Raw genomic sequence first — 27,563 nt, forward strand, 5'->3', positions numbered from 1 at the left:
GTTCCAATTTCATTTTTTTTCCATATAGAAAACAAATTGTCTCAGTACATTGATTTCTAGTCTTGGTTTTGACATACATTAAGTTTTAATATATATATGGAACAGTTTCTAGGCTTTCTGTTCTGATCCACTGGTTATTCTGTCTATCTGTATGCAACACTAGGTCCATTTAATTTATAACAATTCATAATACTGTCTAAGCAAGTCATCCTAATTTGTTCTTTAGGAGAGTCTCACATATTATTTTGCTTTTGCTTTCCCATAATTTTATGGAAATTATTTCGCTTTTCCATAATTTTTCCAAATTTTAGAATAAGCTTTGTCAAGTTCTTCACAAAATTTGTTTAAACAAAATATTTGGGATCTAGATTAGAATTGCAGTGACTCTGTAGATAAATTACGAAGAATTGACATCTTTAAGAATGTGAGTCCTCTAACGTGTGACACTGTATACATCTCCATTTATTTAGGTTTCCTTCATTGGTTTTCAGTAAAGATATATTTTATATATCTTTGGTTACATTTATTCCAAATACATTATCCATTTTCATATAATTATAAATAAATTATTATATATTAGTTTTCTACTTGGTTTTTTGGTATATATAAATGTACTTTTAAAAAATGACTTCGAATCCAAGAAATTAGCTTAACTCTCTATTTCTAATTATTTATCTATAAATTCTTTAGGGTTTCTATATATCAGTTTATATCATTTGTGAATAGTGATAGTTTTGATTCTTCTTTCCCTTCCCTTATCATTTTTTATCCTATTCCCTGCCTCTCTGTTTGTTGAGACTGCCAGTAAAATGTTGAAGACAAGATGCTTTCAAGATTGCGCCATGATTATGAAGTTTGCTGTAGGTTTTTGATCAGGTTAAGAAAGTTGTCTTCTATTACTAATTTGGTAGAACAAATACTTTTTCTTCATCAATTGAGATGGTCATGATTTTTCTCCTTTAAATTGTTCATGTGAAGAACTGTATGAATTGGTTAATGTTAAAACAATCTTAAAATCCTGAAATAAACCCAATGTAGTCATAATGTATCAAATAATTTACTTTTTGGTGAAATGGGTTTGCTAATATTTTGTTTTAGATGTTTCTACTATTTTAATGAGTCATATTGGCCTATAATTTTCCTTTCTCAAATATTCCTTATGGGTTCTATATCAAGATTATGCCTCATGAAATAAATTAGGAAGTGTTCCTTTTTAAACTCTTCTTGAAGAGTTTGTATATTACTGGATTTATTTCTTTCCACAGGATTTTGTAAAACTTTCTGGGCTAATGTCTTTTTGTATAAATTTTAAATTATTGATTCAATATATTTAATGTTTATAGGTCATTTAGGTTTCCTTTCTTCTTTATTAATAAAATTAGTTCTTCAAAATTTCCTCTTATTACCTTCCATGCACTACAGTATCTGAATTATTGTCCCATTTTCCATTCCTTATATTGGTTATTTCTGCTTTTTTAGCCGTTGTCACCAGGTATTTGAAATTTTTATTCTTCTCTCAAAGTTTTGGTTTTACTGATTCTCTTGTATATTCTTTCTACTTAATTAATTTCTGTTCTTTATTATTTGTCTTAATTTACTCTGCTGTTAATTTTCTAACTTAATTTATATACTGCTCAATTTTCAGCCCTTTTTCTTTTCTGATACCAAGTTATTAAGGCTATAAATTTTCCAATAAGTACCAGTTTGGCTTCATATACAAACATATACATATATATGTTCTAATAATCTGAGTTCTAAATGTTTCTAATTGCCATTATGACTTTTTTCTTTAATTTTTAAGTTAGGCCTGTATGTGTGTTAATTTGTAAACCTGTGGGGGTTTTCAGGTTCTTTATTTTTATTTATATCTAACTGAACTGCACTGTGATTAGAGAATGCGGACAGCATAAAATAACACTTTGAAATGTCTTCAGGCTTGCTTTATAGGCTAGAACTTAATCAATTTTACAAATGTTCCACATTGCTTCAAAACAGTACATTTTACATTTGTTAGGTTCACTGTTCCATGTCTGATCACTAAGTAAAGTTAATTTGTTGTCTGTTATTAGTATTTCAGGGCTGCTGTAACAAAGCACTACAAACTGGGTGACTTGAAAACCAGAAATTTACTCTCTTAGAATTCTGGAAGTTAGAAGTCAAAGATCAAGGTGTCACAGGATTGGTTTCCTTAAGGCTTCTCTTCTTGGCATGCAGAGTTTTGACTTCTCTTCCAACCAGGGCTATATATGCAATTGTCCTGCACAGCTCTGGGAGGTATTTTTCATATAGATATACACAATAGTCTTTATGACATGTGGTGGCCCAGTCTTCATCCCCACAAGATGGTGAAAACTAAGGCTCAAGTTTACCAGGTTTAGCAACTGCCTCAAGGTGAAAGATGGGTTTAGAGATTTGGTTTTATAATTCTATAACTGACAGAATTTAAATGAAGAGTAAAGACAGTGTATCCTCCCTTTGAAGTCCTTTAAAGGGTAGGATCCTCAATATCTTAGGAATTAAATTGATTTGCCAATCATCATTTCAACAAAAATATCTACCACTCACCTCACTGAGGAAATGTAACATTAGAGGGTGTTTATTGGTTTGCTTTGTTTATTTTTAGATATGGACTTTCCAGTTGTTCTCCAGCCTACAAAAGCAAATGAGAAAACACAGTTAATCAGAGAAGGACCTCGAAGTTATTGTACAGACTCTTAATATTGAGCTCATTGAGGGTCCACAGTACTTCCTCTTGGTTCAGCCGTGTCTCCAGGTGGTCTCGATGGGGGAGGGTAGGGGACATGAAATACTGTGAACTTTTCCACGTTTGTATTTTATTTTTAGGTTAAGGAAATATGATTGCTACACAATTTTCTCAGTACGCAGATTTACTCTCTCAGTAGAATTCCTAACAGAAACACATTCCATTTTGATGAATAAAGGCCTGAAGAGTTGTTTTATGCTCATTGCATGAGGTAAGACAGTGGTATTGGACAGGCTTTTGAACCTGCCCTTTATCTGAGCCAGACCTCATTCTTTAGACTAAAGTAGTATTCCAAAACAGAAGCCATTTTTCACCTATTATTTAACTAAATGCAGTGTTCATATCTGCCATTACAAATCATCAGTAAAACACAGATGAGAATTTAAGAGAAATTTGTGTGTGTGTGTGGAGATTTTTCCTGCTCATATTCAACATGGCTACAGAAAGAGTTCAAGAAGCAGGAAGAAATTATTAGGTAAAAAAGATAAATCACATAATTTTAAAGTATATTTTTCAAAGATTAAAAATTGTCATTCACTGAAAACTGACAAATAAAACCAGGAAGAAAGAAGTTTTTTGTATACTTTAGATTGGCATAAGAACAAAAACAAAAACAAAACTTCAACCTCGTTAAATGTTATAAATGATCCAGAAAATCACCCAAACCAGCCCCAAACAATGTGTTAAACATTCTTAAGTAAAAATAATTTTTTTAAAAAACGCTTAGTGAGACTAAGGAAAAGAAACACATAAGGTAAAGGATAGAATTCTAAATTCTACAGCCTAAAATTAAATTTAAAGGCATATCACTCACCCCATTTTCAGTGGGATTAATAACACTGACCAGAGTATGCTAAGCTCTGCGAATGTTAAACATTTATGCTTGGAGGTCATCTCTGCATTTACTTGTTTGATTCTTATATTCATTATGTGGTAGAAAATGCTGCTTACTATTTGTGTTTGTTTTTTTTTCAGGTCTTCCTTAGTTCTTTATGTAATACTGCATTTTTCAAGATCTTATGTTTTTATATAATATTGCATGAAATGCCATTTCCTTTTCTCTTTGTTTCTTACTCTTCCCCACCACCAAGTTAATTAAGGCTAAATATACATTGTAAGTGAGAATTGGTGTTACAGCTCTGACAGTGTGACAGTATTAAAACTCTGCCCTAACTCTTGAGTTTCTGGAATTTTTCTTTAATCAACATAATCAAATAGAAAGAGCCCTGGTTTGAGAATTAAGAACCTGGTTCTAATTTAAGCTCTCACAAACTAGCCCTGGGACCAAGCGAGACAAGAATAAAATGGCTAATCTCCCTATGACTCCGTTTTCATACCTGCTCTGTCCACCTTCCAAATTGCTGCAAGGCCAGGTGAAATAGTTTAGGTGAAAGAACTGTGAAGAGTCAAGTGTTTAAGAAGTGTAAGGTGGTTTTACACGAGTCTGTATATGTTGATAACATAGACAAAGGTAATGTGACTTCTTACGTACATAAACTGTCTTACCCAACAAGAACCATTAAGATATCCAATAGTAACAGCCCCAGTGACCAGCAAGTGCCCAGAACTCTGTACTTAACAAATGAGTAGTACTTTCCATTTGAAGGGAACAATGAGATAAAAGCCCCACATCTGGATAATTTGAGCCACTACATGTCCTTCCTGAGGACTCTAAGCAAAACTTGAATCCTGTTTTTGAATAGCAACCTGCAAATCACAAAGCTCATCTTTTCTCTCTCAGACCTCATTAGATCTCATTTTTCTTTCTCACATAGAATTTTTTACTTCTACTCCCAGCTTTCCCAGAGAGCTGATAAAAGAGTGGTTACAGTGAGAACAGGACATGAATTAGAATCAGAATCAGATGGTGGAATTAAATTCCTGGAGGGGTTCTAGCCAATGTTTCCCACATAGGGCTAGTTTCCAGTCACAATGATATGTGGCAAATCCAAGCACATGGATGTCTATGAGTGAGGGAATGAACTCTACCGAATGCCTCTTAGCTACATAGAAACAAGGATCAACTCTCCATCTGAGGAGGGGACAGGTAAGAATCATATGGGAGTCAGCAGGAGTTGCCATCTGGAATCACCTGCTGTTGTTCTGAATCCACAAGCATTTTAGCAGAGAAGCATCAAGGAAAGAAGAGATATGCTGACCATGATCCTCAGCAATGGTTGCATGGCCCTGGTTAACGCAGGGTTAAACAAACTTCCCACTTCAGTGGCTCAGGACCTAATCCTGGCCTCCAGGCGATTAGAGCAGGGGATTTCATACGAGGTTTCATAGGTCATCCATTTATTTTTTTGTTGTCTTACATTAGAAGATAATAAAAAATATATATGAATTTTTATTTACCAGAATACACATATATTATTTCTTTGAGCATAAATGACATTCTATTCTACATTTCCAATGGTATACAGACAGAAACACATTTGGCATGGCCTAGCTTGGAAATACACTTACCTGGTAACGCACTGCCTCATCCTCTGACCCATAGAAAGGGTGCCACTTACGGCTGAATGAGCCCTGTGATAACAGGCACAGTAAGGGCCCCCCAAGATGTGCCTGCCCTAACTCCCGGAAGCCATGAATACATCACCTTTCATGGCAAAAAGGACTGCAGATGTCATTAATAACGACCTTGAGATAGGAAGGTTATCCTGGATTATCCAAATGGGCCCAATCTAATCACTCTGGTCCTTATAAATGGAGAGCCTTTCCTGACTATGGAGAGAGAGGTGTGACTACAGAAGAATGATCAGAGAGATGCAACTGAAGATCAGAGGATGATCAAACATATGCTTTAAAGACGGAAGAGGGAAAGGGCCGTGAACAAAGGTATGCAGGCAGCCTCTAAAAGCTAGAAAACTCAAGGAAATGGGTTCTCCTCTAGAGCATTCAGAAAGAAACATAGCTCTACCAACACCTTGTTTCAGCCCAATGACACCCAGGTCTAACTTCTGACCTCCAGAACTGTAATACTGAATCAGTGCTCCTCACTTGCTTCTTCATTGTCCTTCTTACTCCTTATTTTATATTTCACTCCCTCATCCTGTATCTCTTATTTTCTTCTTTGTCCCTTCTCTTCCTTGTTTCTCAGTATCCATCTCCTTCCCTGTCCTCCTCCCTTCTCCCACTTCTACTGTTCTTACATTTGACCCTCATTTCTCTGTTTTAGTCTCCTAATCTCACTGATCACCACTGTCAACTCTCTACCTTCATATTTACTAGGACTTTTAGATAAACTGAACTACTGGCAATCTACTTCCACTGGTGGCGGCGGAGAGAGAGAGAAATAGTCTGGGCAATAGCATATTATTTATTAAAGGAATGTCTTCTCTCCAGCCTCAAGTGCAAATAATCATAATGCTAATAGGCACAGGAGGAACAAAAGTATTTTTCATTCACTTCTCTGAGTGTATTGACAAATATAAATAATTTATAGTGACTACATTTATTTGAATGTATGGCAAGATAATGTATTAGACATTAATTTCTTTCTTAGTGCTTTAGGAAACTTACTCAAAGGAACAAAAACTCTTCTGCTTTATCTTAAAAAGGTCACACCCTTGCTGAAGAGAAGTACCCCCATCATGAGGGGCCTCTAGACTAAAGCTGGGTTTGAGAGATTTGGGGGGAGTTCCAAGAGTAGCCCAGACTTGTGTCCCCTCCGGGGAGAGCCTCTGATGAGCTAGCAATTGGATGCTCGGGTGACAAAATAAAGTAATGGCTTTGTAGACATAAGGAAAGATTCCTGTGCCCACATCTGGCCCATCAAAGGAACCACACAGGGCTGGATACCGAAACCTCAGGACCCAGGCTGGAGCAATCTGAAGGGCTCAAAACTCACTTGGGGGACAAAGACATAATCCCTACAGACACTTTGCAACCCTAAGAAGGGGAGAGACTCTCAAAATCTAGGAGGTGAAATTTCTCACTACCTCATTAAACTACAGCTCTGAGTCAAATTACATTAATTTAGAACATACAATCAGGAAACTTGCCACAGATCTTTTCTCAAATGTCACCTCTCTGTAGGCTTTCCCAGACCACCCTGCCTAGGACTGTAACATCCCCTACCTCACGCTTCCTATTCTCTACTTTTTATCCTTAGTACCTTTGATGAACATACTTTTTATCTTTCTCCCACCTCACAAACGCAAAGGTTTTTGTCTGTTTTGTGTCCTCAATCCCCGGGCTTAAAACAGTGCCTGACACATGATAGATGGTTGGGAAATATTTGTTATATGAGAAAAATTTTAACCTGTGTCATAGAATAAAGAAATCCTTACCTGCTAGAAATGCAAAAGCTGCTAGAATCCTTAGTTTTTAGGAAGCCTTAGCATACAAATAGCAAAAATTAATATGTTACCTTGGCACTTAATCAAACCTCTAACCCAATTAGTTATCTTTTTAAAGAATTTCAGCAGCCTGTCACCCCTTACTCCTTACTGATATGAAGGCAAATGTCCATTTCCAGGATAACAGTCCTCCCAACAGAGAAAGACCTTTATTAAGGAAACACAAGTCCTCCTCTCCAAAACTGCACTTCTTCCAGCCCTCCTAAACACTTAAGTAACATTCATTTTCATATTATTCCTGAGCAGTTCTAGACCACAAAGGGCCAGAAATTTAGATTAACTCATGTTTAACTAGTTTCTGTAAAATTAGCAGTTGGCTCAAATTAGCAGTGATTTCTGGAACTACATCTTAGAGTCAGACTTTACAACTGTATTTCGCATGGTGCTAAAAACAAAGTAGGAAACCAATACATAGCTGTTGATTGATTCTCACAATATATATCCTCATTTCTGAGAAAAGTCCTTCTCCAAAAGAAGACCTTCACATGCTCAGTGCCAAGTGAAGGGGTAAGTGTGATACAACTTTCTGGAATTTTCATGCTGTTCCAGGGCTGTCCCCAAGAAGCGAAACAAAATCCCTAGAATCAAATCAGTAGTCACAGGACAGCTGTTAACACATTCTGCTCACTGCTGGGCTACCAATTGAGCTTTCTAACAGCAGAAAATCTGATTATCAGCTTCTCCAATGCCTGAAAGTCCACCAGGCACATCCTTATTCCCAGGGCCAGGGAGAGAGATCATACCTGGGGAGGGTTTCTTTTCTTCTTACTTCTAAGCAATCTGCTCTGGTACCCAATATCTCCCACTCCTGAGATGTTGTCCAGATTTATCTCCACTCAAAGTTTCATCCACAATACACTTTCTCTTCTGGGGGAGAAAAATTGGGGGACATTTTTAGTACAGATATTCACTTTGGCAATGAAATTCCAACATTTTCTTAAATTTTTTATTTTAGAACGATCTATTTGGTCATGTATATACATTAAGTATTTACTAAACTGGCATTTTCAGAATTATTTATTATAATTGCAAAAAGCAGTATTTTAAAGCTAACCTAGCTTAGCTTTATAAAAGTCATAAATGAAAGCCCTCAGGCAATGAAAAGTATTGTCTATATATTGATTCACTTATTAGCAAAACAGCTTTCTATAAAATTAATTTCAACAGTTTAGCATGGAATTTATTTTTTAAATTCAATATATAGCATACTAGGAAATTTAACTTTTCACCTTAGCAATCACGCTTTTTTAGTTTTCCAGAAAACAATTGTTCTGTTGTCGCTCCTTTTAATATCACCTTGTTCTGCTTTTTTTATTTTCATTTTGTTTAATGTTTATTTTTATTTTATTTCTTAGGTATCCTCTTGGATGCCCCTGAAGATATCAGCATTTTAAAAAGCAGTTCTGTACTATTCCTTGCATTATCTCTGTTTCCTCCCGGGTCAGTTATTTTTTTTTTTTTTTCACCTAGGAGTTTCTTTTTTTAAGCTGCTTTTGTTTCCTCTCCAATGTCTGGTAGACATATGTTCATATTCATGAATCAAGGACAATACTGACTTGTATTTGTAAAGTGGCTGGGTCCTGCGGCTAAGTAGGGTTTTTCATTTACATGGTGCTAGCCCAAGAAGCCCCAAACTGCCAACTTAACGAGGGACTCAGAGACCCTGAGAGTGGTGAAGAGGTAGCCTTTCTTTCTTACCATGTCTCTTATTATTAGGTTTTACTCTGCCTCTCTCCGCAGCCCTGTATTCCCCTGGCAAACCTACTTTGCTTAAGCAGTTCTCCAGGTAGCTCCAGCTGTGGGCAAATACAGACGCATCTGCATAATGTCGTGAGCCTCTGACCTGTGAGCTGCTGCCTCGGTGCCTAGAACCTCTTGGGGTCTCCCTGGGGAATATGGTTTTGTTTCTGAAAGCTTCTAGGATACATACTCCCAGCTGCAATTTTTCTCGATTCTGGCCTATGTGTCTGTCGGCAGCCTTAAGTGGGGCTCAGGCCAAAGTTCACAATAGCTTGCACCTGGTCAGAGGTAAATGTACGCATGCGCCAGTAGCGTGAGTCAGCATTATGAACACTGCGCATGCGCCACTAGCATTATAAAAGGACAAGTGCATACACCTGGGCACCGGCGCTACCCACTTGTACTGCAATAAAGTGCTGTTTTGCTCCATGTCGGCGCCTTGTGCATTTTTCCAGTTGGGCAGCTCACCTCGTCAAATACCTCTTCAGCCTCCCTTGGCTGACAATGTCCATACAATTTAATTTGCTTTCCCCATCACAGAAATCATTTAAAAGTTCAGGTTTGCTGACTGTACCTACTTTGTTTTCCAGGGGGCAAAAGAACTTTTCTTTTTGTGTATTTTTATTATCTTTCACTGAGATCTCAAGGAGGGGCGCAATCACGTGTGCCCAACTCACTGTATCCTCACAAGACTGGAAGAGAGGCGGATCTCTCTGAGGCCTCTTTCACAAGGGCACTATTCCCATTCATAAGCGCTCTGCCCTTACGACCGTATCACCTCCCCATAGGCTCCACCTCCTAATATATTAGGTTTTAAATATCCGAAAGGGGGGGGTGATGTTCAATCCTCAACAATAGACAACAGTAACTTTTAGGGTGGGGGGCTGGCTAGCAGCATGCTAGAGAAGCATAGAGAGGAGCTGAGAAGCACTGAGGAAAATCATAAGGAAGCCTAGTTACGTTTCCTCCATGGTTTCTTTGGGACACCCCTGTAACATCATAACAAGTATCTTTTGCTTACATTAGCTCTGTGTGAATTTCTATCACAAGTAACAGAGACAGAAATCATGAAACATCCTGATCCTTTTGGAACGCATCACTCTGGTCAGGCTGGCTGTTGTGGGAGAGGAAGGGGTTACACCAAAGGGGCCAGGGTTCCTGCCGAAGTGCACATGACAGTGACCTCTGCAGATCATAAAAGCCTTACTTGCCACCCTCATAAAATGCGAAGGTACAAACAAGATGGAGGCCCTTTCCTCTAACTTACAAGTTTCTTTCCATAAACTTGGGAGGAGGGGTGCGACATATCTCCCCAACTTCTCACAGAGATTATTTTTTTAACTCTCAGAAACACGATATAACTTTAAAGAGCTATCAGTTTGTTGCGTTTTAAAAAAAATGACAAAATGCTCCCTAGGAAACAAAAATAAAACCCATCATCATTTTATTCAAATAGCCTGTGCTTGACCCCACCCCCTAACTGTTTAACTCCTCTAATCATGTTTGTGAAGCCTTAAGGCAGCCGCCTTCCCACTTAACTGGCTCTTTTCCCTAACTTCACTCTTTCTCTTCCTTAACGCATCTTCTCATTTCATTAAAACTTCTACTTGGGGAATTGCTACCCTACTTGAGGAGGCTTATTCTAAACTCCTTTCAACAAATAAGACTAATAACTGCAAAATAAAAACTCAGCTCAAACCAGTACTATAGCTACTTGGTTAAAAGGCCCTTGAGGGCAGAAACCAAAGCCTTAGATGGTTTTTTCGCGCTGCTGACAGCCAAGGAGGAGCTCAATACCTTTGTTAAATGAAATGTACAACAGGAAGGAGCTCAAAAAGACCTCGTAACATTTTTTTTTTTCCCTCTCTGTTGTCGGAAAGAGTGGAGGTAGTTTAGTACCTGAGTAACTGCAGGAGCTTACAGGCCCCCACAAGCCGCGGGAGAAGCAGCCCCGGGATGTTAACCAGCTCCCTTTTGGAACAGAGGGCTTGACTTTGGGGCTCCCTCCCCCGGCTGCCGACCTGGAGCCGCTGAGAACCGCCCCTCCTTTCCTCGCCTCACCCCGAGCCGTCCTCCAGGCCCGGCCTACCGCGACCTGTCAGCGCTCCCGAACTTCCCAACATCTGCAAAGTTCGACAGCGCGGCCCTGGAAACCAGGGGCCACAGCCCTCCGCCCTCGAAGTGCGGTAAATTTCTCTGGGCATTTGTGCTTTGGAGAAACCAGAGGAAGTAGAAATCTCTAATTTTGGAAACAGGTGACAAAAACTTTGAAACAGAAGGGAATTGGACCTACAATCCTCTGGTTCGTGGTCTGACGATTACCCGTGGCACCACCAGCCCACACAAGGAGAGATCTGAGGGGAAATAAAGATTACAGAGTAGTGAATTCACACTCGACAGTAATTCCTCTAACACAGGGTAGTAAAGAAAAAGCGCGACAGGAACGCGGTCGTTCGTCGGTGTCTCTCAGTCTTTCCCGCCCTAGTTTAGTTAGGTTCCCCCAAGCCACAGCCGGGTTGTCTTTCTGCGCACGCGTAAAACACCACCCCCGCACAGCCTCCCTTCGCGCCCCGCTCCCTCCACTACGCATGCTCAATTTGATCCCTGGCTAATTGTCGAGCGCGCTCTGGTTCTTATGTACTGAATCTCGGGGGCGCGCGAGCTCTACCCGTCCCTTCGATAGCTCAGCTGGTAGAGCGGAGGACTGTAGTTGACACTGACTGGAAGTCATCCTTAGGTCGCTGGTTCGACTCCGGCTCGAAGGAGACAAGCTTTTTTGTTTTTCAACTTCATATGATTTATGATCCTTTCCATGGGTATCTTTTCCACAAGTATCCTTCTCTATAACACCTCACGTTCCAAAGAACAGCTGGAAGCTCTTGCACTTTCGCTCCAGTTTTGGCCTCTGTCAGCTTCCTCGCTGTGAAACCTTTTGCAAGTCCCGGGAGTGGGGATGAGAGGTCCAAGTCTGCGCTCGGCCGGGCGGCTGCCGGGTCGCGGCCTTTTACTGAATTCTAAAGCGCCTTTGGCCTTTTCCGAGCCTCAGAGTCACACAGAGAAAGCCACGGCGAACAGGCGGCGTCTCGAGCCAACGGCTGCTCCCCGGGGCCAGGCCCCGGACCTTCTCCTCAGAGCCCAGGCAGGGTCGGCAGGGTCGGCGGCGCAAGTCCTCGCTGCGGCTGCCGTGGGAGGTGGGAGGTCCGCGAGGAGGATCTTGCGCTCAGAGAACCCGGGAATTACAAAGGGAACTCGGTAGGAAACACACGAAACCTAGAAATGACCAAACGTTATGAAGCTAAGATGGCGAGCTCTCTTCTCGCTCCCTTCGATAGCTCAGCTGGTAGAGCGGAGGACTGTAGACGCTAGTCCGCGGCCATCCTTAGGTCGCTGGTTCGATTCCGGCTCGAAGGAGAGCTTACATTTTGTTACTTTGATTTTAGGTACTAGACAAGATCAAGAATGCGGTCAACAATATTTATCTTCACTGCCAAATGCCATGACCTCTCTCTAGAGGAAGCGATAACCAGCCGTGCCCAGCGGTGGGGGATTAGCTCAAATGGTAGAGCGCTCGCTTAGCATGCGAGAGGTAGCGGGATCGATGCCCGCATCCTCCAGTTTTTCTCTTGGTCTTTCGTGGTACTTTTTCTTTCGATTCTCACTCAGCTCGAACTAGAGCTGCAAGTTGGCTATTGGGCCAAGTGAGACGTTAAGCGAGCTTGAGGTTACCGCTCTTGAAACTACCCAGACAAGGGATAACGGGTGCTAGCAGGATTAATTTTTCTAACTTTAAAATTTTAGACCCATTTACTTTGGGAAGTTCACGAAATTGGTTCTTTTTCTTTCCAAAAATAGCGACAGATTGCAGTCACATCTGTCGACACTGACTCCTTTGTGATTTGTAACTAATGGTTGCACTTACAGGGACATATCTGAGTTTAAACTGCCCATAGTTAGGAGAAACTTGACAGAAAAGCAAAATGAAAAACAGAACTTGGAAAAGGAAGCTGACTACTTTGAACTTATGTTGAGCCAAGGCGGCGAGGACTATTCTGGTCCATTTAAACTGCATACAGTGGTGTGCCCGGCTCTTGGCAGATCCCAGATGGGTATGATAAAGGTAGGGGTACCTGAGGAGAGGTGAGGAAGTGGGAAAGGCCCAGAGGCTTATTGCTGGACGAGAATCCTAATGCCATTTTCCTCCTGGATAGTAACTGTGGAGAGTTAACTAGAGACCACAATTGGAGAAAAGTTCTACCTAGCGCTGCCCTTGAGGGTAGTCTGTTTTGTTAAACAAAGACATGACAAAAACAAACACAAATATACTCACTGAAAGATTTTGGAAATTCAGCAGAATATACACAAAGGCTTTTCTGGTAATAAATCCTCTCTATTCTAATTTACTAGAATACAGAAAAACCACACTGCAGTTCTCAACACAAGGTATAAATCTTCCAAAGGCAGAGATAATACTTTTTTGGGGGATTACAATTAACAAATGAAAATACTTTAATCCTATGTCCATTTTAGAAACTTACATGTTTTTGTGACCCATGTATACCACCTGCTTTTTTTAAATTGGTGTTTCTTTCATTTTCTAGGGCAGCCTCCATTTTAAATTCTTTTCAATAAAATCTTTGAATTGAATGTATAATGATTCACTTAAAATATATCATTATTTTTGTGAAAACAAATTTACAAAGTAAAAAAAAAAGAATCCTTTTATCAGATGAAATGTCCCAATTTCTGGTTGGGATGATGGGTGTTTTAGCTGGCTGACTGGAGGAGCTGGCAGTGAAACCATGTATAACTACAAGAGCAAGAAATGGATAGTAAGTAAAGAAATAGGAAGGAATGCACCCCAAATCCAGGTGGAGAACACATGTTTGGAGCAGGTGAGCTGGGCAAGAGCTCAAACAATGTCAGAATCAACAACTCAGGTGGAATGGAATTCATATTAAAAAATCTAAAGGCATAAGCTGAGAGGCACTACTGCACAGTGGTTAGCCATGTGGGCTCTGAAGCCTGATAGACTTTCTCGTCTTCCCTATTGCTTAGCTGGGTGACTTTGGGTAAGTTGCTTAACATCTTGGTGCTTCAGTTTCCTCATTTGTAAAAATAGGGATGATAATAATGGTACCTACTTTTAATTAAGGTATAACACACAAAGGCCTTATTACAGTGCCTGGCACATAGCAAACACAATGAACGTTAGCTGTTATCTATCTATGTTATCAGCACACCATAGAAGGAAGGTCTGGAGGGAATATTCTGAGGGTTTGTATGTGCATTTATATAAATATATACAGAAGTACGTGAAAGAGGTATTTGAGTCTCCTGTGCGGGAAAGTAGAACAAGTCTAAAAGTACAAAATGATGGTTAAATAAATTATGGCATGACTATATAATGGTATAGCCGTTGAAATTTTATTTATTAAGAACTTCTATTGACATGGAAAATGTTAATAATTGAATGTTAACTGAATAGAGTAGGTATAAAGCAATATAAACAACAGCAATATAAACAACCGTAAATTATCTGTAGGAAACAGTGAACAATGCATTAAAATGTTAAATAGTAGTGATCTTTGGACAGTACGAGTACTATGATTTTTTTCTTCCTTAAAATTTAAAAATATTTTCCAAGTTCTGCAATAAACATTTATTATCTTTAATTGAAAATATAGATGAATTTTAAAAAATTAACACCTAACATTTCTTCAACACCTCCTGCAAGATAAGCACAATTCTAGTTACTTTACCTGCATTAATTCATTTATTTCTCTCATTAAGAAAACACCAGGCCCAAATGCCTTCAGTGCCAAACATTTAAGGAAGAAATAACACCAATTGTGCACAGACTTCCAGAAAATTGAAGAAGAGAGAGCATTGTCTAACTCATTCTATGAAGCCAGCATTACCCTGATCCCCAAACCAAAGACATTACAAGAAAACTACAGACCCATGTCCTTCATGAACATACATGCAAAAAAATTTAAATAAAATTTTAGACAATTAAATCCAACAATATATCAAAAGGAAAATGCATCATGACCAAGTGGTTTTTTCCCAAGAATACAAGACTAATTCAACATTCAAAAATCGATGTAATTCACCATAGTACTAAAGAAGAATAACTACATGATTATTTCAGTAGATGCAGAAAAAGCATTTGACAAAATTCAACATTCAGCCCTGATTTTTAAAACTGTCAGCAAACTTGCAAGGGAAGGGAAGGGAACTTCTCCAGCCTGATAAAGGACATCAACGAAAAACACAAAGCTAACATTATACTTAATAGCACGAATGCTTTCCTCTTAACATCAGGAAAAAAGCAAGCTAGTCCATTCTGGGATCTCTAGCCAGTGAAATAAGGCAAGAAAAAGGAAGTAAAGGACCTCCAGGTTGGAAAGACAGAAGTAAAGCTATTTCTATTCACAGATATTTCATTATTCAAAATATTGATTATTTGTTGAAATGATAATAATTTTATGTTTGGGGGTTAAATAAACTATTAATAATTTTATGTTTGGGGGTTAAATAAACTATTAATAAAATTAATTTCATTGGTTTGTCTCTTTTAATGTGGCTACTAGAAATTTAAAATCTTATATATTTTTCATATTTGACATTCACATCTTATTTCTATTGGACAGTTAAGTCAGAGAGGTAGGTAGAGGCCAAATCATGTCAGGACTTAGGGATCACAGTGAGGATTAATGTCTTTATCCTAGAGGTAATATGACCATTAATGGGATTTAAATAGAGAGTGACACATGAGAAACAGATTGCACAAGGCAAGAGTGAATTCAGAGAAATCATTTAGCAGTCTAAGGTGGAAGGGAGGTAAGGCTAGATTGCGTGTGCTGAGGGTGGAGCCAAGCCTCCTTGACCTTGGAGCCAAGGTAAGTAGCTCAGTCATGGCCATTGCGGATGAGGAGGGGAAGGTGGTTCTTATCCATCAACTTGGCTCTTCTTCCTGTGGATTCTTGCTAGTTTCCTGAGTAGCTTCTGGGGGCAGTTCTGAGACAAAAGGAAAGGCAGAGAGCAAGAAGGAGCAGAGAGAATAAAAGAGAGGAGAGGATAGGGCTCAACTCTACACCAAATAACTCAATTTGGGATTCTCAGTGTCACAATGTATGCTGTTTCAAAATGGTTTTTCTACAAATACTGCTAAGTTAGGTAATGAACCCCACTCACAGATAAAAGAACTGAAATCCAGCTGGGCAAGGTCACTTGCCTAAGATTAGCAAGCGAGGTGGACACAGGTGCTGGACAGGCCTGTGTCCTGACTCACTGTGCTTCACTGTGGTTGCTCAGGCTCAGGTCATCTGAGTCACCTCTGTGGACTCTATTTTCGTAGCCACCCGGAGTACATTTCCTCCTCTCCTTCCCCACTGCCATCACCCAGTGCCAGGGTGTCGTGGCCTTTCACCTAGGCTCTTGGCAGCAATCTCCCATCTGGTCTCTAGCCAGGTCACCTTCACTCCAATCTGTCCCAGCCACCTGTGGGAGATGAATCTAACCAATGCGCAGCTCTCAGGGAAATGTCCCTGTGAGAAACCTTCAACGACTTCCTGTTGCCTAATTTATTAAGTGTTAAAAACTCTTCAGCTGGTATTCATGGCCTGCCAATGTGCCAGCAGCGTGCTCCACGCTCCAGCCCACAGCACCGCGCGCTCTGCGCATTCCCTGCACTCCTGCACCTCACTGTCTGCTTCTGTGCCTTGTCTCAGAGGGCCTCACCTGCGCCCCACCTAACTACACACCCAAGCTCCTCAGCAGGCCACTTCAAGTGCCACCGCACCCAAGAGCCCCCCTGCGTCCTCCAACTCTGAACTCCGCAGTTCTCTACCGAGTTTTTTTCCTACTGTGCTGCTGCATATGCAAGTCTTAGCTCTACTATTGATCAGACTGAGCTCCTTAAGGACAATGACCTATGTCTTGTCTTGTTCATTTTTCAATCCCCAGAGCCGAGCACAGTGGAGATATATGATAAACACTCAACAAATATTTTTCGAAAGAATGAATCCCTCTAAAAAGGACAGGCCAGGCTACAATGTATATTATTAAAGTGCTTTTTCTTAGGTTGCAAGGTCTTTTACAGTAGGGACTTACACATTTTTCTTACAAAATAGCTCTCATATTGTGCTCAGACCTCCATAGCCCACGTAATAATAAGCACAATTAACTGCCTAGCGTAGGTGAACTGAGTTAACAGTAAAAAAAATGTTGCCAATTCCCTTCCTCACTGTAGTTGCTAAATAGATATTGAAAGGAGTAACAAAATCCTCCAAAGATGTCTGAAATGTTTGTGAATACATATAACTTATTATTAGTTAATAGAGCTTATTAGATTCTCGATAAGCTCTCAGCGCACACAGCCCTAAGGGCACCCACAACCAGTCACAAGGACCTACTCTTCACTGGTAATTAAAATATGTTAACAAAATGTGTTCATTGTATGGGGTTTTTAAAAACAAGGAGAACTAAAGCTGGCAAATTCATCACATAAAAAATAGACATGTATTTCTTTTTCATTTTTGATCTGATTTTAAATATTTGAATAAGACATACAGACGTAACATTTGTATCACAAAATCCTGGCGAATACTAGAATTGAAATTTTTGATTCAAGAGCAGACCAAGAATATCAGAAATGACCAGGGAAACTATCATTTAAAAAACCAACTTGGTAAGTGAGGCAAAGGCAAAGGGGTGTAGGTATTCTAGACCAGAAAAAAATCCAGGCATGGAAGCAGGATTCCATTTTCCCTTCCCTTGGCAACAGCACTGATATCTATCCCCCACTACACAGCAAAATGAAATTACGAGTCTGCTACCCCACGGGCCAGTTTCTACCTCATTACTGATTGTTGGTGCAAACTAAATTTAAATTTTTAAAGATCGTCAAATTTTCTTCATGTTTTAGGTGTGGGGTGGACCTGGTGGTGGGATACAAGATGGAAGAGGATTAAGAAAAAGGAAGAGAAATGTGGAAAAGAACCCACTAGCGTTTGATTATACAACTTTTTTTTTTCTAATTGGATCATCAACTAGTGTTTGGATGTTTTTTTTAACTTTGTGGACATTTTTATGGTGAAAAGATTTGAAATCAGTTTTTAAGTGGGAACTTCCCCCATTTCACAACCCTCACAAAGGTGAAATATTTATCACTAAGCAAGTCTTTTTGATGATGACCCTTGTGAAACCTGCATAAAGATATTCAAGACATGTTTTGTTTGTTTTCACCTAAGACAGTGTGATCGTGCTACTTTTGGTGACTCGCTTCCTAAGTTTTCAAGACAGAAATGGCATTCGTTATACAGTGAGGCTCTTGGACTACATTCTCCCGGGTGCTGGAGAAGCCAGGTCCTTACTGAGTGGCTCGCAGAGGGCACAGCTCAGTGACTCGGCACGAACATTTCCATTTGTTGTTGACAACTGTCAGCTTCACCTCCCTCTCTTCACAACCCCATCTAAATGGGGTTTGTAATCCTCATTCCCACCCACTCTCTTCGCTCCCGGGGGGCAGGAATGTTGGCCCCTGTTCTCTGTCACCTGTCAGAGTCCATCCTCTTGTCACTGGCTTATATGGACAAGTCGGCCTGCTGTCACGTGGCCCGCAGCTGCTAAAAACAGCTCCAGCACCACTCTGAACCTGGGCCTGAAACAATGTCCTCCACCGAAAGAAACGTAAAGGACACTTGATCACACAATCCTTGGAATTATTTCCAGGAATCACTTGCAGAAACCCCTCGGAGCACCCTTTCCCTGGCAGTGCACACGGGGACGGCCAGGAGATGAGTGCATCTTTGAATTACAAGTCTTTTTCCAAAGAGCAGCAGACCATGGATAACTTGGAGAAGCAACTCATCTGTCCCATCTGCTTAGAGATGTTCACGAAACCCGTGGTCATTCTCCCCTGCCAGCATAACCTCTGTAGGAAATGCGCCAGTGACATTTTCCAGGTAGGTCTGTTTGGAGTATAGGGTGGGAAAAGATCCCCTCCTCTCTGAATCAAGTGCTTAACTTTGAGGTGAATTCCTCTAGAAAGCTTTATAAGGTTGCCTTTGTTTAAACAAAAATTTTTTAAGTGATTTACTTTGTGGTTTGCTGTCAGCCTCCTCCTTACCCTCAAATCGAATTTTATTTCAATACTAAGAATTATATTTGTTTTTTGAAAAATTGAATCTGTTTCAAAATTGTAAGTGAATTACTGTTGAAGACATTAATGGTGGGAGCTTCTGGCTGGAACTTTTGGTAAGGAAAACATTGGGTGGAAAAGCACCGATACTGACCGTGGGTAAGTGCTGGCGCCGTGTTTGAGGACCAGTTGCTGATAAGGCCCTAAGGGATTGTCTCACGACAAGCTGAAAGCAGGAGTTCGTGTCGTTTGTAGTAACAGAGAATGAAGGGAAGTCTCAGAAAGGCTAGCTGTGCATGACTCAACTCCTCTTTCCTTGCTTGGCAAGAACAGGCCTCTAACCCGTACTTGCCCACGAGAGGAGGCACCACTGTGGCCTCGGGGGGCCGATTCCGCTGCCCGTCCTGTAGACATGAAGTGGTTTTGGACAGACACGGGATATACGGCCTTCAGAGGAACCTGCTAGTGGAAAACATCATTGACATCTACAAGCAGGAGTCCAGCAGGTATGGTCCTGCCGTGTGTCACACACATTTGAAGCTTGTTTTCACTTGTTTGTTTGTTCTAGTGGGTCACTATACTGAATGCTGGTTTACTAATCACGGGCTAATTGTTTTATAGGAGAATGTTTTTCCAAGTCAGTCCTTCCCAATGGGAGTGAGAGTTGCTCTTGGGAGGAGAGAAAGAAGCTGGTGTCCATGCTTTTGTATCAATTTAAGAATGAAGTAACTCATTAACACTAATCCAGTCCAGATGGCGATACTGAAAGAGGGGTAATGCTCCCCCCACCCAGCCTTGTGTTACATCCGTTGTAGACGTTTCTGCACTTCACAGGTCCTTTGTAGATCCAGACTGCAAGCAGCAGGAAAGCTACAGTGCAGAACTTTACAGAAAATTAACAGAAATGGCATCTCCCGAAATAGCCCAATTCTTAGTGCAGATAGTCTCACTCTAAATTTTCTAGATGATAATAATGAAAACAAAATCCTCTAACATAGTCAAGGTATTGAGCCTGGGAAGTAGCATAGCCCAGGCCATTAGCCACTTAAAGTTTAGACACATGGGAGGAAAAAAGAAAAAGATGGCGCTGAGGTTATGTTTCCCTGTTCTCTAGCTTGTGTTTACTGTGTACTCCTGGTCTTCACCTGCTGGTTGACATGCAGTATACACAGCAGTCATTAAAAAAAGAAGAAAAAGGCTTCTTACTCATCGAATCCCATTGGTATAGAATTCCTTTCCTAGAGACAGCACCGCAGGAGTCCATTCCTAGAAGGCGTGGTATGGAGGGCCCTTTTCCAACTGTACCCAAGTCAGTCCAGTCCACAATGCTTGACACCAGCGTTGAGCCCATCTAGAAGTGACCTCGCCGTGCTTCCTATTAGGAGCACACAGACTTATGGAGCATCTGCAGGGCTCAGAGAGCCTTGTGCTCTTAGAAGGAAAGCTGTTCTAAAAATCTAACATACAATTATTATAATCGCTATGGCTATTCATTTCTGCTTAAGATTCAAAACCAGATTAGATAATGCCAGAATATAGACGGCACTGGGGAAGTGGAACTGCTGAGGGCGTATTGCAGAGATGTGGAATCGGCTCTTTGCCTTGTTTCCAACGTCTCTTGAGAGGAAGGAAAGTACCATTGTTGTGATTTAGGTCTGATCTCGTGTTTCATTACTTTAAGATGCAAACAGATATACTGTCTCTTAACAAAATTAGCCAGTCAAGTAATAACCAAACCATTATTAAAGCTGTTTACACAACAGCTGACTCAGCGCCTAGCACAATGCCTTGCACAGAGCAGTTGCTCCCTCAGTGCCGGGTGATTAAGCGACACCATAAATCTTCTCACACCTTCTATTTATTGCAATAATTTTCTATTTTGCTACTTGCCACCATGAGAGCTTGACTGGTGTGAAATAATAACGATAATTGTTGTACAATCCAGAGAAGAGGAGATGTTAAAATCTGCAGCATTGGTAAAGCAATGAGACATCCTGGCTTGAACTCTGAAGTCTGTGCAGTGCATCTGCCAAAAATAGTGCCCCCGTGAGCAAATGGTAGCAACAAACCAAATGTCCAACAATGAAGCCCACAGCTGAGCAGACTATCGGTGTGTCTGTGACTATCAAAGGCTTCCTAGGCTGCTGTTTCTTGAACTTGAGACTTGCCTTTGGGACATTTTTACTTGGGAGCAAAACCACAGATTGCACAAAGGGCTCAGGCACACGTTTGGACATAAAGCCAGCTGTTCCCTGGGGGCCGGTAGCTTTACCAGCCCAGAACCTAAGCCCCAGGGTACATTAGGTGACTCTGGAATAACCTTGGAGATAGAGCATGAGATGAACCCGCCTCTGGCCCACAGTCACGGGGGTGGGGTGGGGGGGTGGGGGGAGGGGGGTGGACGGGGAAGAGCTGGTCAACTCTGGCCTCCCGCAGAATGGCTAGGGATTGTAGTCTCAACAAAAGCCACCGTGCTGACCTGGCCAGAGTTTGCGGGTGGCGGTGGGGCGACAAGAGACGGAACTAACGTCCCTAACATTAATCACGAACGTAATTATAATTAACCCTAAAATACAGTAAGTAAAACCAAGACATGTTGAATATGCATCAGCCACTATTCAGAGTGTAATTCTTTAATTCTTAAACAGTCCCGCCAGGTTGTGATGATGATTATTATCACCTTACTAAAATTTTTAAATATTTTACTCAAAGTAACTCATATACGTATGCTCAATTTTAAACATTCCAGCAGCACCCCAAGGCCTCTAATGAGAGCTGCATTCCCGCCCAAGTCTCTCCTCGCCCCCAAGTCTTGCTCCTCAGAGTCAGCCGCATTTAATTCTATCCGCTGTTCTTCTGCTGTTTCTCACTCAGTGGCGTGTGTGTGCTGCTAGGACATTCCCCTTCCCAGACGTCTCAGTCTCAGACATCACCTGACTTCACCACGGCTGATTGGGACTGAGCCTTCACATGGCTTGGCTTCACCGCCTACTTCACGTTTACTCTGCCCTGGGTTAAATCCCGCATTTCCTGAATCCTACGGCGCCCTCTTTGTTGGTTCACACTACTATTTCTGTGGAGTATATCCTCAAATGACCCCGTAAAATATGCAAAAAGCCTTCCTCTTCTCAGCCTCCACACCTACCGCTCTCCGGGTGCCTGGCCTCTGCAGCCCCAGAGCCTTTGCAGGGGAACCTGTAACACCCAAGCGGCTCACTTCCTGGCCGCGTCTCCCCTGCGGGCTCTTAGTAGAACTAAGGTGCAGCTCAAGCAGGTCACTCCCTTCATCCCGATGTTCCCAATCTCCAGCTTTTGGTTGGCATCTCTCCTCTGCTGTCATCTCACTTATTTTTTTGTCCTTACTGATTTATACCTTTTTATTCCCTTACTCTGCTTTTAGTAGGATTTCTGTAGGAGACACAATTAAATAAATGCGTGTGTGCATTCTGTCATATTTAATTAAAGACCCCCCCCAGTCCAATTTTCAGATATGAGTAAAAGCTGAGCCTGAAAGTTAATGAAACTTGCGTAAGGCCACAGAGCCACCACATAGAGAAGCTGAGCTGGAATTAAGCTTTGTGATCAGTTTGACTATAAAGGTCCTGCCTGAAATGCTTCATCAACACCAGATGCCCACCCTCTCGGACACTCAAGGATGGCCCCAGCAACCTCAGAGAGCTACAGACTCCCTGAGTCTAGCCTGCACCAAACAGCTGGGGGCCATCGCCACATTTGGCACTGAGCCCTGAACCACAATGAGAGCTTGGCCACCCTCCCCTCATCAAGTCACCTTTACACCTGTATTCTACACGCCATGTTTGTCCCAAGTCTGTCATATGTTTTGTGGTGTCTGAAGGTTTTCATTATAAACCCATCTGTAAGTGGGGGATGCCTCTGGGCATGTGTGGCCACCTGAACAAGAAACAACTAAGATGGGGCATTGGAGGTCGTCCTCAGTCTGTACTGCATTATGCAAAACTAATCACAATCACAGACTAAATGAAGAGCCTAAGGCTGTTTCCACATTTTCAGTGTTGCACACACTGCATACACCCGAGCGCTACGACACCACCTCTGGTCAGAGCTGCCCACCTCAGAGCAGCATGTGGGATGCAGGCCACCGTCAGGAAAAGCCTGGGGGAGGGGAGCCGCAGTAGCATCAGCTATGCCATTCCCCAGGCACTGTGCTCCAGACATGAGCGTGACTTTTGTTACAAGGCAGAGGCACACGGGAGGGAAGGTTTTAGAGGTAGAGAAGCCTTTGACCAACGGAAAACTGAGTTGCCACTCCTAGTCTCTAGAGAACCCCCCGGGGGCTCTGTCATTTATAAATGGAGTCTTCAGGAAGTTATCTGGTCTCTTCCTTTGCCACTCAGGAGAGCCAGGTCACCAAGCTTTCCCCAGAGTTCACAGGCCGTCTCCAGATGAGCAATTTTATGTTAGAGTGCAGTAAATACTGTCCACTAATCTGGCAAATTCCTTCTCATGTCTCACGCATTTATTCAACAAATATTTACCGAGCACCCGCTCTATGGAAGGCATTGTTCTGGGCACTGGGGATCCAGCACAATAAAGACAGACCACAGCCTGGCCCCTAACCTCATGGAGTTCACATTATGGAGGTGGAAACAGGCAGACCCGGGACAGGGGATAACTTTCTCAGGGGAGTTTACTTTCCTCGTTGGCTTCCAAGCAAATGGCAGAAGTCAGTCAGGAGGTCACAGGCTTCATGGAAAACATACCGCTACAAGACCAGGTGAAAAAAACCCTTCTACCAAAATCAGATTCTGAAATCTTGAAGCTCGAAGTCCATATAATTTCCTTACCAGACCCAGGGCTTCTCCCAACGGTTAGCCCAGCCTCAAGCACCTGACGTCTACCTGGTGACTGACACACGTAACTCAGCACATTCTCTGTCCTTCTCTGAGTTCTGGGGCTGCGACTACATAATACTACACATCTCATCAATATTAATGCTTTTCAAGCATTTTTATTCATGGAGCAGGAAGTATGTTCTACATTGTGATCCAGTGGCCATTACATACGTGGATGGCGATAGCTCTATAGACAAAATGAACTATATACGTTCATTTCAGGTGTACATAGATATTTGTAAACACACATACGCACATACATACATATATGTACACCTGAAACAAAAGTTTCACATATCAGTACTTATCCTTACCACACAGAGTTCACAGTATTTGCTATTCTATCTTCAACAATGCTGATCATGACCCCCTAAATTGATCTCATGGCCCATAATAATTGTTCTATGCCCCAGAAAAAACCTGCAGTTTCTAAGAAGTGGATCTTGATAACGACTAAAAAAATTCGGTTCCTAATCTGAGATGCTTCCAAATAACCATGTGTTTGGGAACATGAGGAAAGCTTTTGGATTTGTTTTTAAACTTTTCAAACTCTTCTGAAAACTATTAACAGCCTCAGTCTGTAGATAGGACGTATCAAAATTCCAGATTTCGTCCAAGTAGGCTACGCCCACACCTCCGACTGTGGTCTCCAGAGGGAGCCCAAAGCACCACAAGGCGGCATAATTTTAATCTTGATCATATCCCCTGAGCTGTGTTGATGATGAGGGGAATATACTCAGCCCCACCACGTGATGTGAACCCAGGCTGCTCCAGGTGACCTCACAGTTAACAGGTTATCCTTAAGCAGCAGGGACTTGGCACTGCCTCTCTCATGCTTTCACGTCTTCATTGCTTGGTCGTGGTCTCACTAGGACATACAAACCCAATGCTCCATTATTACCTGGGCATCTCTAAAAAGTTTTGGTTGGTGCTGACCCACTGGCAAAACTGAAACTTGGGGATTATTGAGATTTGAACTTCCAAGGTACCACCGTGTCCCAGACAGCATTTTACATTTTTCTTACTGCCGAAGTATTCAGTATAATTGTTCCCCTTCACTGAGCACACACAGCCCACTCTTAGCCACTGCTGAGTCCTCAGGAAGTTATTTGTATTTGTTTTCTGTGCTAACGGCAGGCAGAGACCCAAACAAATTAATAAAGCACTTGCTGACATTTTGCCTGTTACACACAACTACTTGCAATGAGCGCGGAGATTCATAATCCAAGATATGGTCTCCCCAGCCCACCTCCACTCTCACTCCTTTTGCTGGGGCCAGAGGTTGCAGGGGTGGGGTACGGGGCCTCCCCAAAGCTGGCGCAAACTTATCAGCAACCTCCTCTTCTTTACCCATGATTGTAAAGTATCTGTTGAGAGACCTGTGAGCATGTGGAGACGGTGCTGAAGCAAGCTCCTGACAAAGGAATCCAGTGTTCAACTTTCAGGAGACACACTAGCCATTTTTTAAGCCTTGAAATTGGCCATGTTGGCAATACTCACACCACAAAGACTGGCAAATGCCTCAGGTCAGCATCTCCGTGTCCCTATCCCCAGGCTGGCTGTTAATTTGTCAGGACACTGCTGCTGAGCCCATAGAGAATTTGGAGGGCTCTGAGCACGTGAAAGGGACCCTGGAAGTCTCACGGCATAGGGTTGCTGGAGGAGCACAGTGGTGGTGGGGGTCTGCAATGCTGACCACCCGCTCAGCCACCCGACTCAGCTCTGCCACAGCGGGAGGTGACACACTTACCTGCCTACCTCCTCCTAGACCAGAAAAGAAGTCAGACCAGCCCATGTGTGAGGAGCACGAGGACGAGCGCATCAACATCTACTGTCTGAACTGCGAAGTGCCCACCTGCTCCCTGTGCAAGGTCTTCGGGGCACACAAGGATTGCCAGGTGGCTCCCCTCACTCACGTATTCCAGAGGCAGAAGGTAACAGAGGCCCTGATCCAAACCCCTTCCAAGTGCCTGTGTGACTGCCTCGCTGCCCTGAAGGAGGGACGCCCACTGCGAAGGCCCTCGGGCCCTGCGGCTGGGTGGGGCACAGAGGTGGAGCAGCAAAGGATGCTGGGTGCCCGGCAGCCTAGCCTGCAGGGCTCTCTAGGGACTGGTGGGGCAGGCCAGGGAGGGGAGGGGCGCGGAGGGTCAGGAAGGGGTGTGGAGGGGAGGGGTCGCTGTTTGGGGGCCCTTTGGAAGCTAGTGAAGATGAGCATTGTTAGGGGACCAGGTCCGAGCTCAGGCTGCTCAGACATTATTTGAGGTTCAGACAATAGGTAATAAAAAAATAACTTTTTACTCCAGTCTCAGAATAGTTTTCTTCATTCACCAACCAAAGATTTCTTTTGCCTGCCTCGAGGCCTTTTCTCCTCCACTCCTAAGTGGCAAGAGTTAACAATGAATGGCATTTCATTAAAGAACAAGTTTAAAACATTGCCTTGGGCTGGCGCTCACACCTGGGTTAAACTGGCCTCCTGGCCTTTCAACCCAGGCCAGGGCTGAAAGTCCTCCTGTGAGGCTGGCACGTGCCCCCACCACCCACCCTCAGACCCAGCCCCCTCATTCTGTTCAAATACAGGGTGTCCCAGCTCATCACTAAACTGCCAACCTGGTCTCACCCAGGGGTGAGGAGGAACTTACCCATTTGATGCAAATAAACGTGAGATTGTGTGTTCACATAGATGCCACCGGTCCTGTGCTCCACATCTCAGCTTCTTTCTGTTAGAGTCATAGGTTCTCTGCATTTGGTTTTACTGATCAAATTCAGAGCTGGCATCAAATTTAGAAGCCATATTTTTGTGCAACACCAGTTACAACCAATGAGCACTAAAGAAGTAGGATTTAGCAAGACATCAATAACATTTATTTTCCAATCCTCGTGTGATTTATTCCCTCTTTCCTTTCACCTGCCCTGCAAGTCATATCCTGTTAGAACTGAATAGTATCTGTCTTACACTGTTCTCCTCAGAGCCCTGAGACTCCCGTGGGGCAGACAGAGGACAGACTGGCAGGTGGACGTCCACCTCGCTCCTATTTGGCCAAAGCAGCTCCAGTTTCACCTACTGGAATTATATATCAGCTCCCATTTGAAGAAAGGGTTCTGCAGGTTTAAAATGTTTTCCAACCACTGTTCTGATCCAGTCTTCTCACTTTATATATGAGAAAATTAGGGTCCAAATTGATTACATGCTTTGCCCAACATCATAGAGAAGTTGAAGGCAGAGCTCAAGCATGTAGGTCTCCTGAGTTCCATTCGCTCGGCGTCCCCGGAGCTCCACAGGCCAGCCTTGGGAGGGCGGTCGGTACAAACAATGGAATCTCTCCAGGTCAAAGGAGTCTGAGAGGAATTTCAAGTTGAAATCTTTTTCCCAGATTGAGTTGAATGTTATAGTTTCAAGTTTGCAATGACTTAGTCTAGTACGTGAGTATTTGTTTGGACCTACCACGTAGAAGGGTACATAATAGGTATTTGTTGAATGAAGTACATAAATGAGTATTTACTATGTGTGTTTCCCTGGTAAAACTGATCCTAAGCTGCACGAGGCAAATTCATTTTGGGTCCTTGATGTCACATACGGACTCCATTCAATTTATAAACAATACTGAGAATTCTTGACCTTGAATGTGCTATTCTCTGTCTATGGCCTATACTTCGGTGTTATTAATGTTTTTAGC

General features: G+C 42.2%; 2 protein-coding genes, 1 long non-coding RNA gene and 2 other non-coding genes across 9 annotated transcripts in view; 4 read left to right on the top strand and 1 right to left on the bottom strand.

Moving 5' to 3' along the window:
- DNAJC5B (DnaJ heat shock protein family (Hsp40) member C5 beta) overlaps positions 1 to 2,954 on the top strand; it is a 77,285-nt gene extending 74,331 nt beyond the window's left edge. For both annotated transcript variants that reach the window (XM_010987309.3, XM_010987246.3), the window contains one exon: positions 2,624 to 2,954. In XM_010987309.3, coding sequence (XP_010985611.1) covers positions 2,624 to 2,718 — 95 coding nt within the window. In that variant the 3' untranslated portion in view covers positions 2,719 to 2,954. The remainder of the gene's footprint in view (positions 1 to 2,623) is intronic.
- LOC116149649 (uncharacterized) lies at positions 1,950 to 11,993 on the bottom strand. Its single transcript, XR_010378517.1, has 3 exons — positions 11,593 to 11,993; positions 7,875 to 7,998; positions 1,950 to 2,650 (listed from the first exon to the last, which is right to left on the bottom strand). It is a non-coding gene; the product is annotated as an uncharacterized LOC116149649 (long non-coding RNA).
- Positions 11,545 to 11,636, top strand: TRNAY-GUA (transfer RNA tyrosine (anticodon GUA)). Its single transcript is given in 2 exon segments — positions 11,545 to 11,581; positions 11,601 to 11,636. It is a non-coding gene; the product is annotated as a tRNA-Tyr (tRNA).
- Positions 11,994 to 12,193: 200 nt separating the features above from the next.
- TRNAY-GUA (transfer RNA tyrosine (anticodon GUA)) lies at positions 12,194 to 12,282 on the top strand. Its single transcript is given in 2 exon segments — positions 12,194 to 12,230; positions 12,247 to 12,282. It is a non-coding gene; the product is annotated as a tRNA-Tyr (tRNA).
- A 6,237-nt stretch (positions 12,283 to 18,519) lies between these two features.
- Positions 18,520 to 27,563, top strand: part of TRIM55 (tripartite motif containing 55) — a 38,198-nt gene continuing 29,154 nt past the window's right edge. For all 4 annotated transcript variants that reach the window (XM_010987418.3, XM_010987762.3, XM_010987547.3 and 1 more), the window contains exons 1-3: positions 18,520 to 18,839; positions 19,349 to 19,521; positions 25,658 to 25,823. In XM_010987418.3, coding sequence (XP_010985720.2) covers positions 18,672 to 18,839; positions 19,349 to 19,521; positions 25,658 to 25,823 — 507 coding nt within the window. In that variant the 5' untranslated portion in view covers positions 18,520 to 18,671. The remainder of the gene's footprint in view (positions 18,840 to 19,348; positions 19,522 to 25,657; positions 25,824 to 27,563) is intronic.

The sequence above is a fragment of the Camelus dromedarius genome, chromosome 30 (assembly GCF_036321535.1).
Source record: "Camelus dromedarius isolate mCamDro1 chromosome 30, mCamDro1.pat, whole genome shotgun sequence".
Taxonomy (NCBI): Eukaryota; Metazoa; Chordata; class Mammalia; order Artiodactyla; family Camelidae; genus Camelus; species Camelus dromedarius.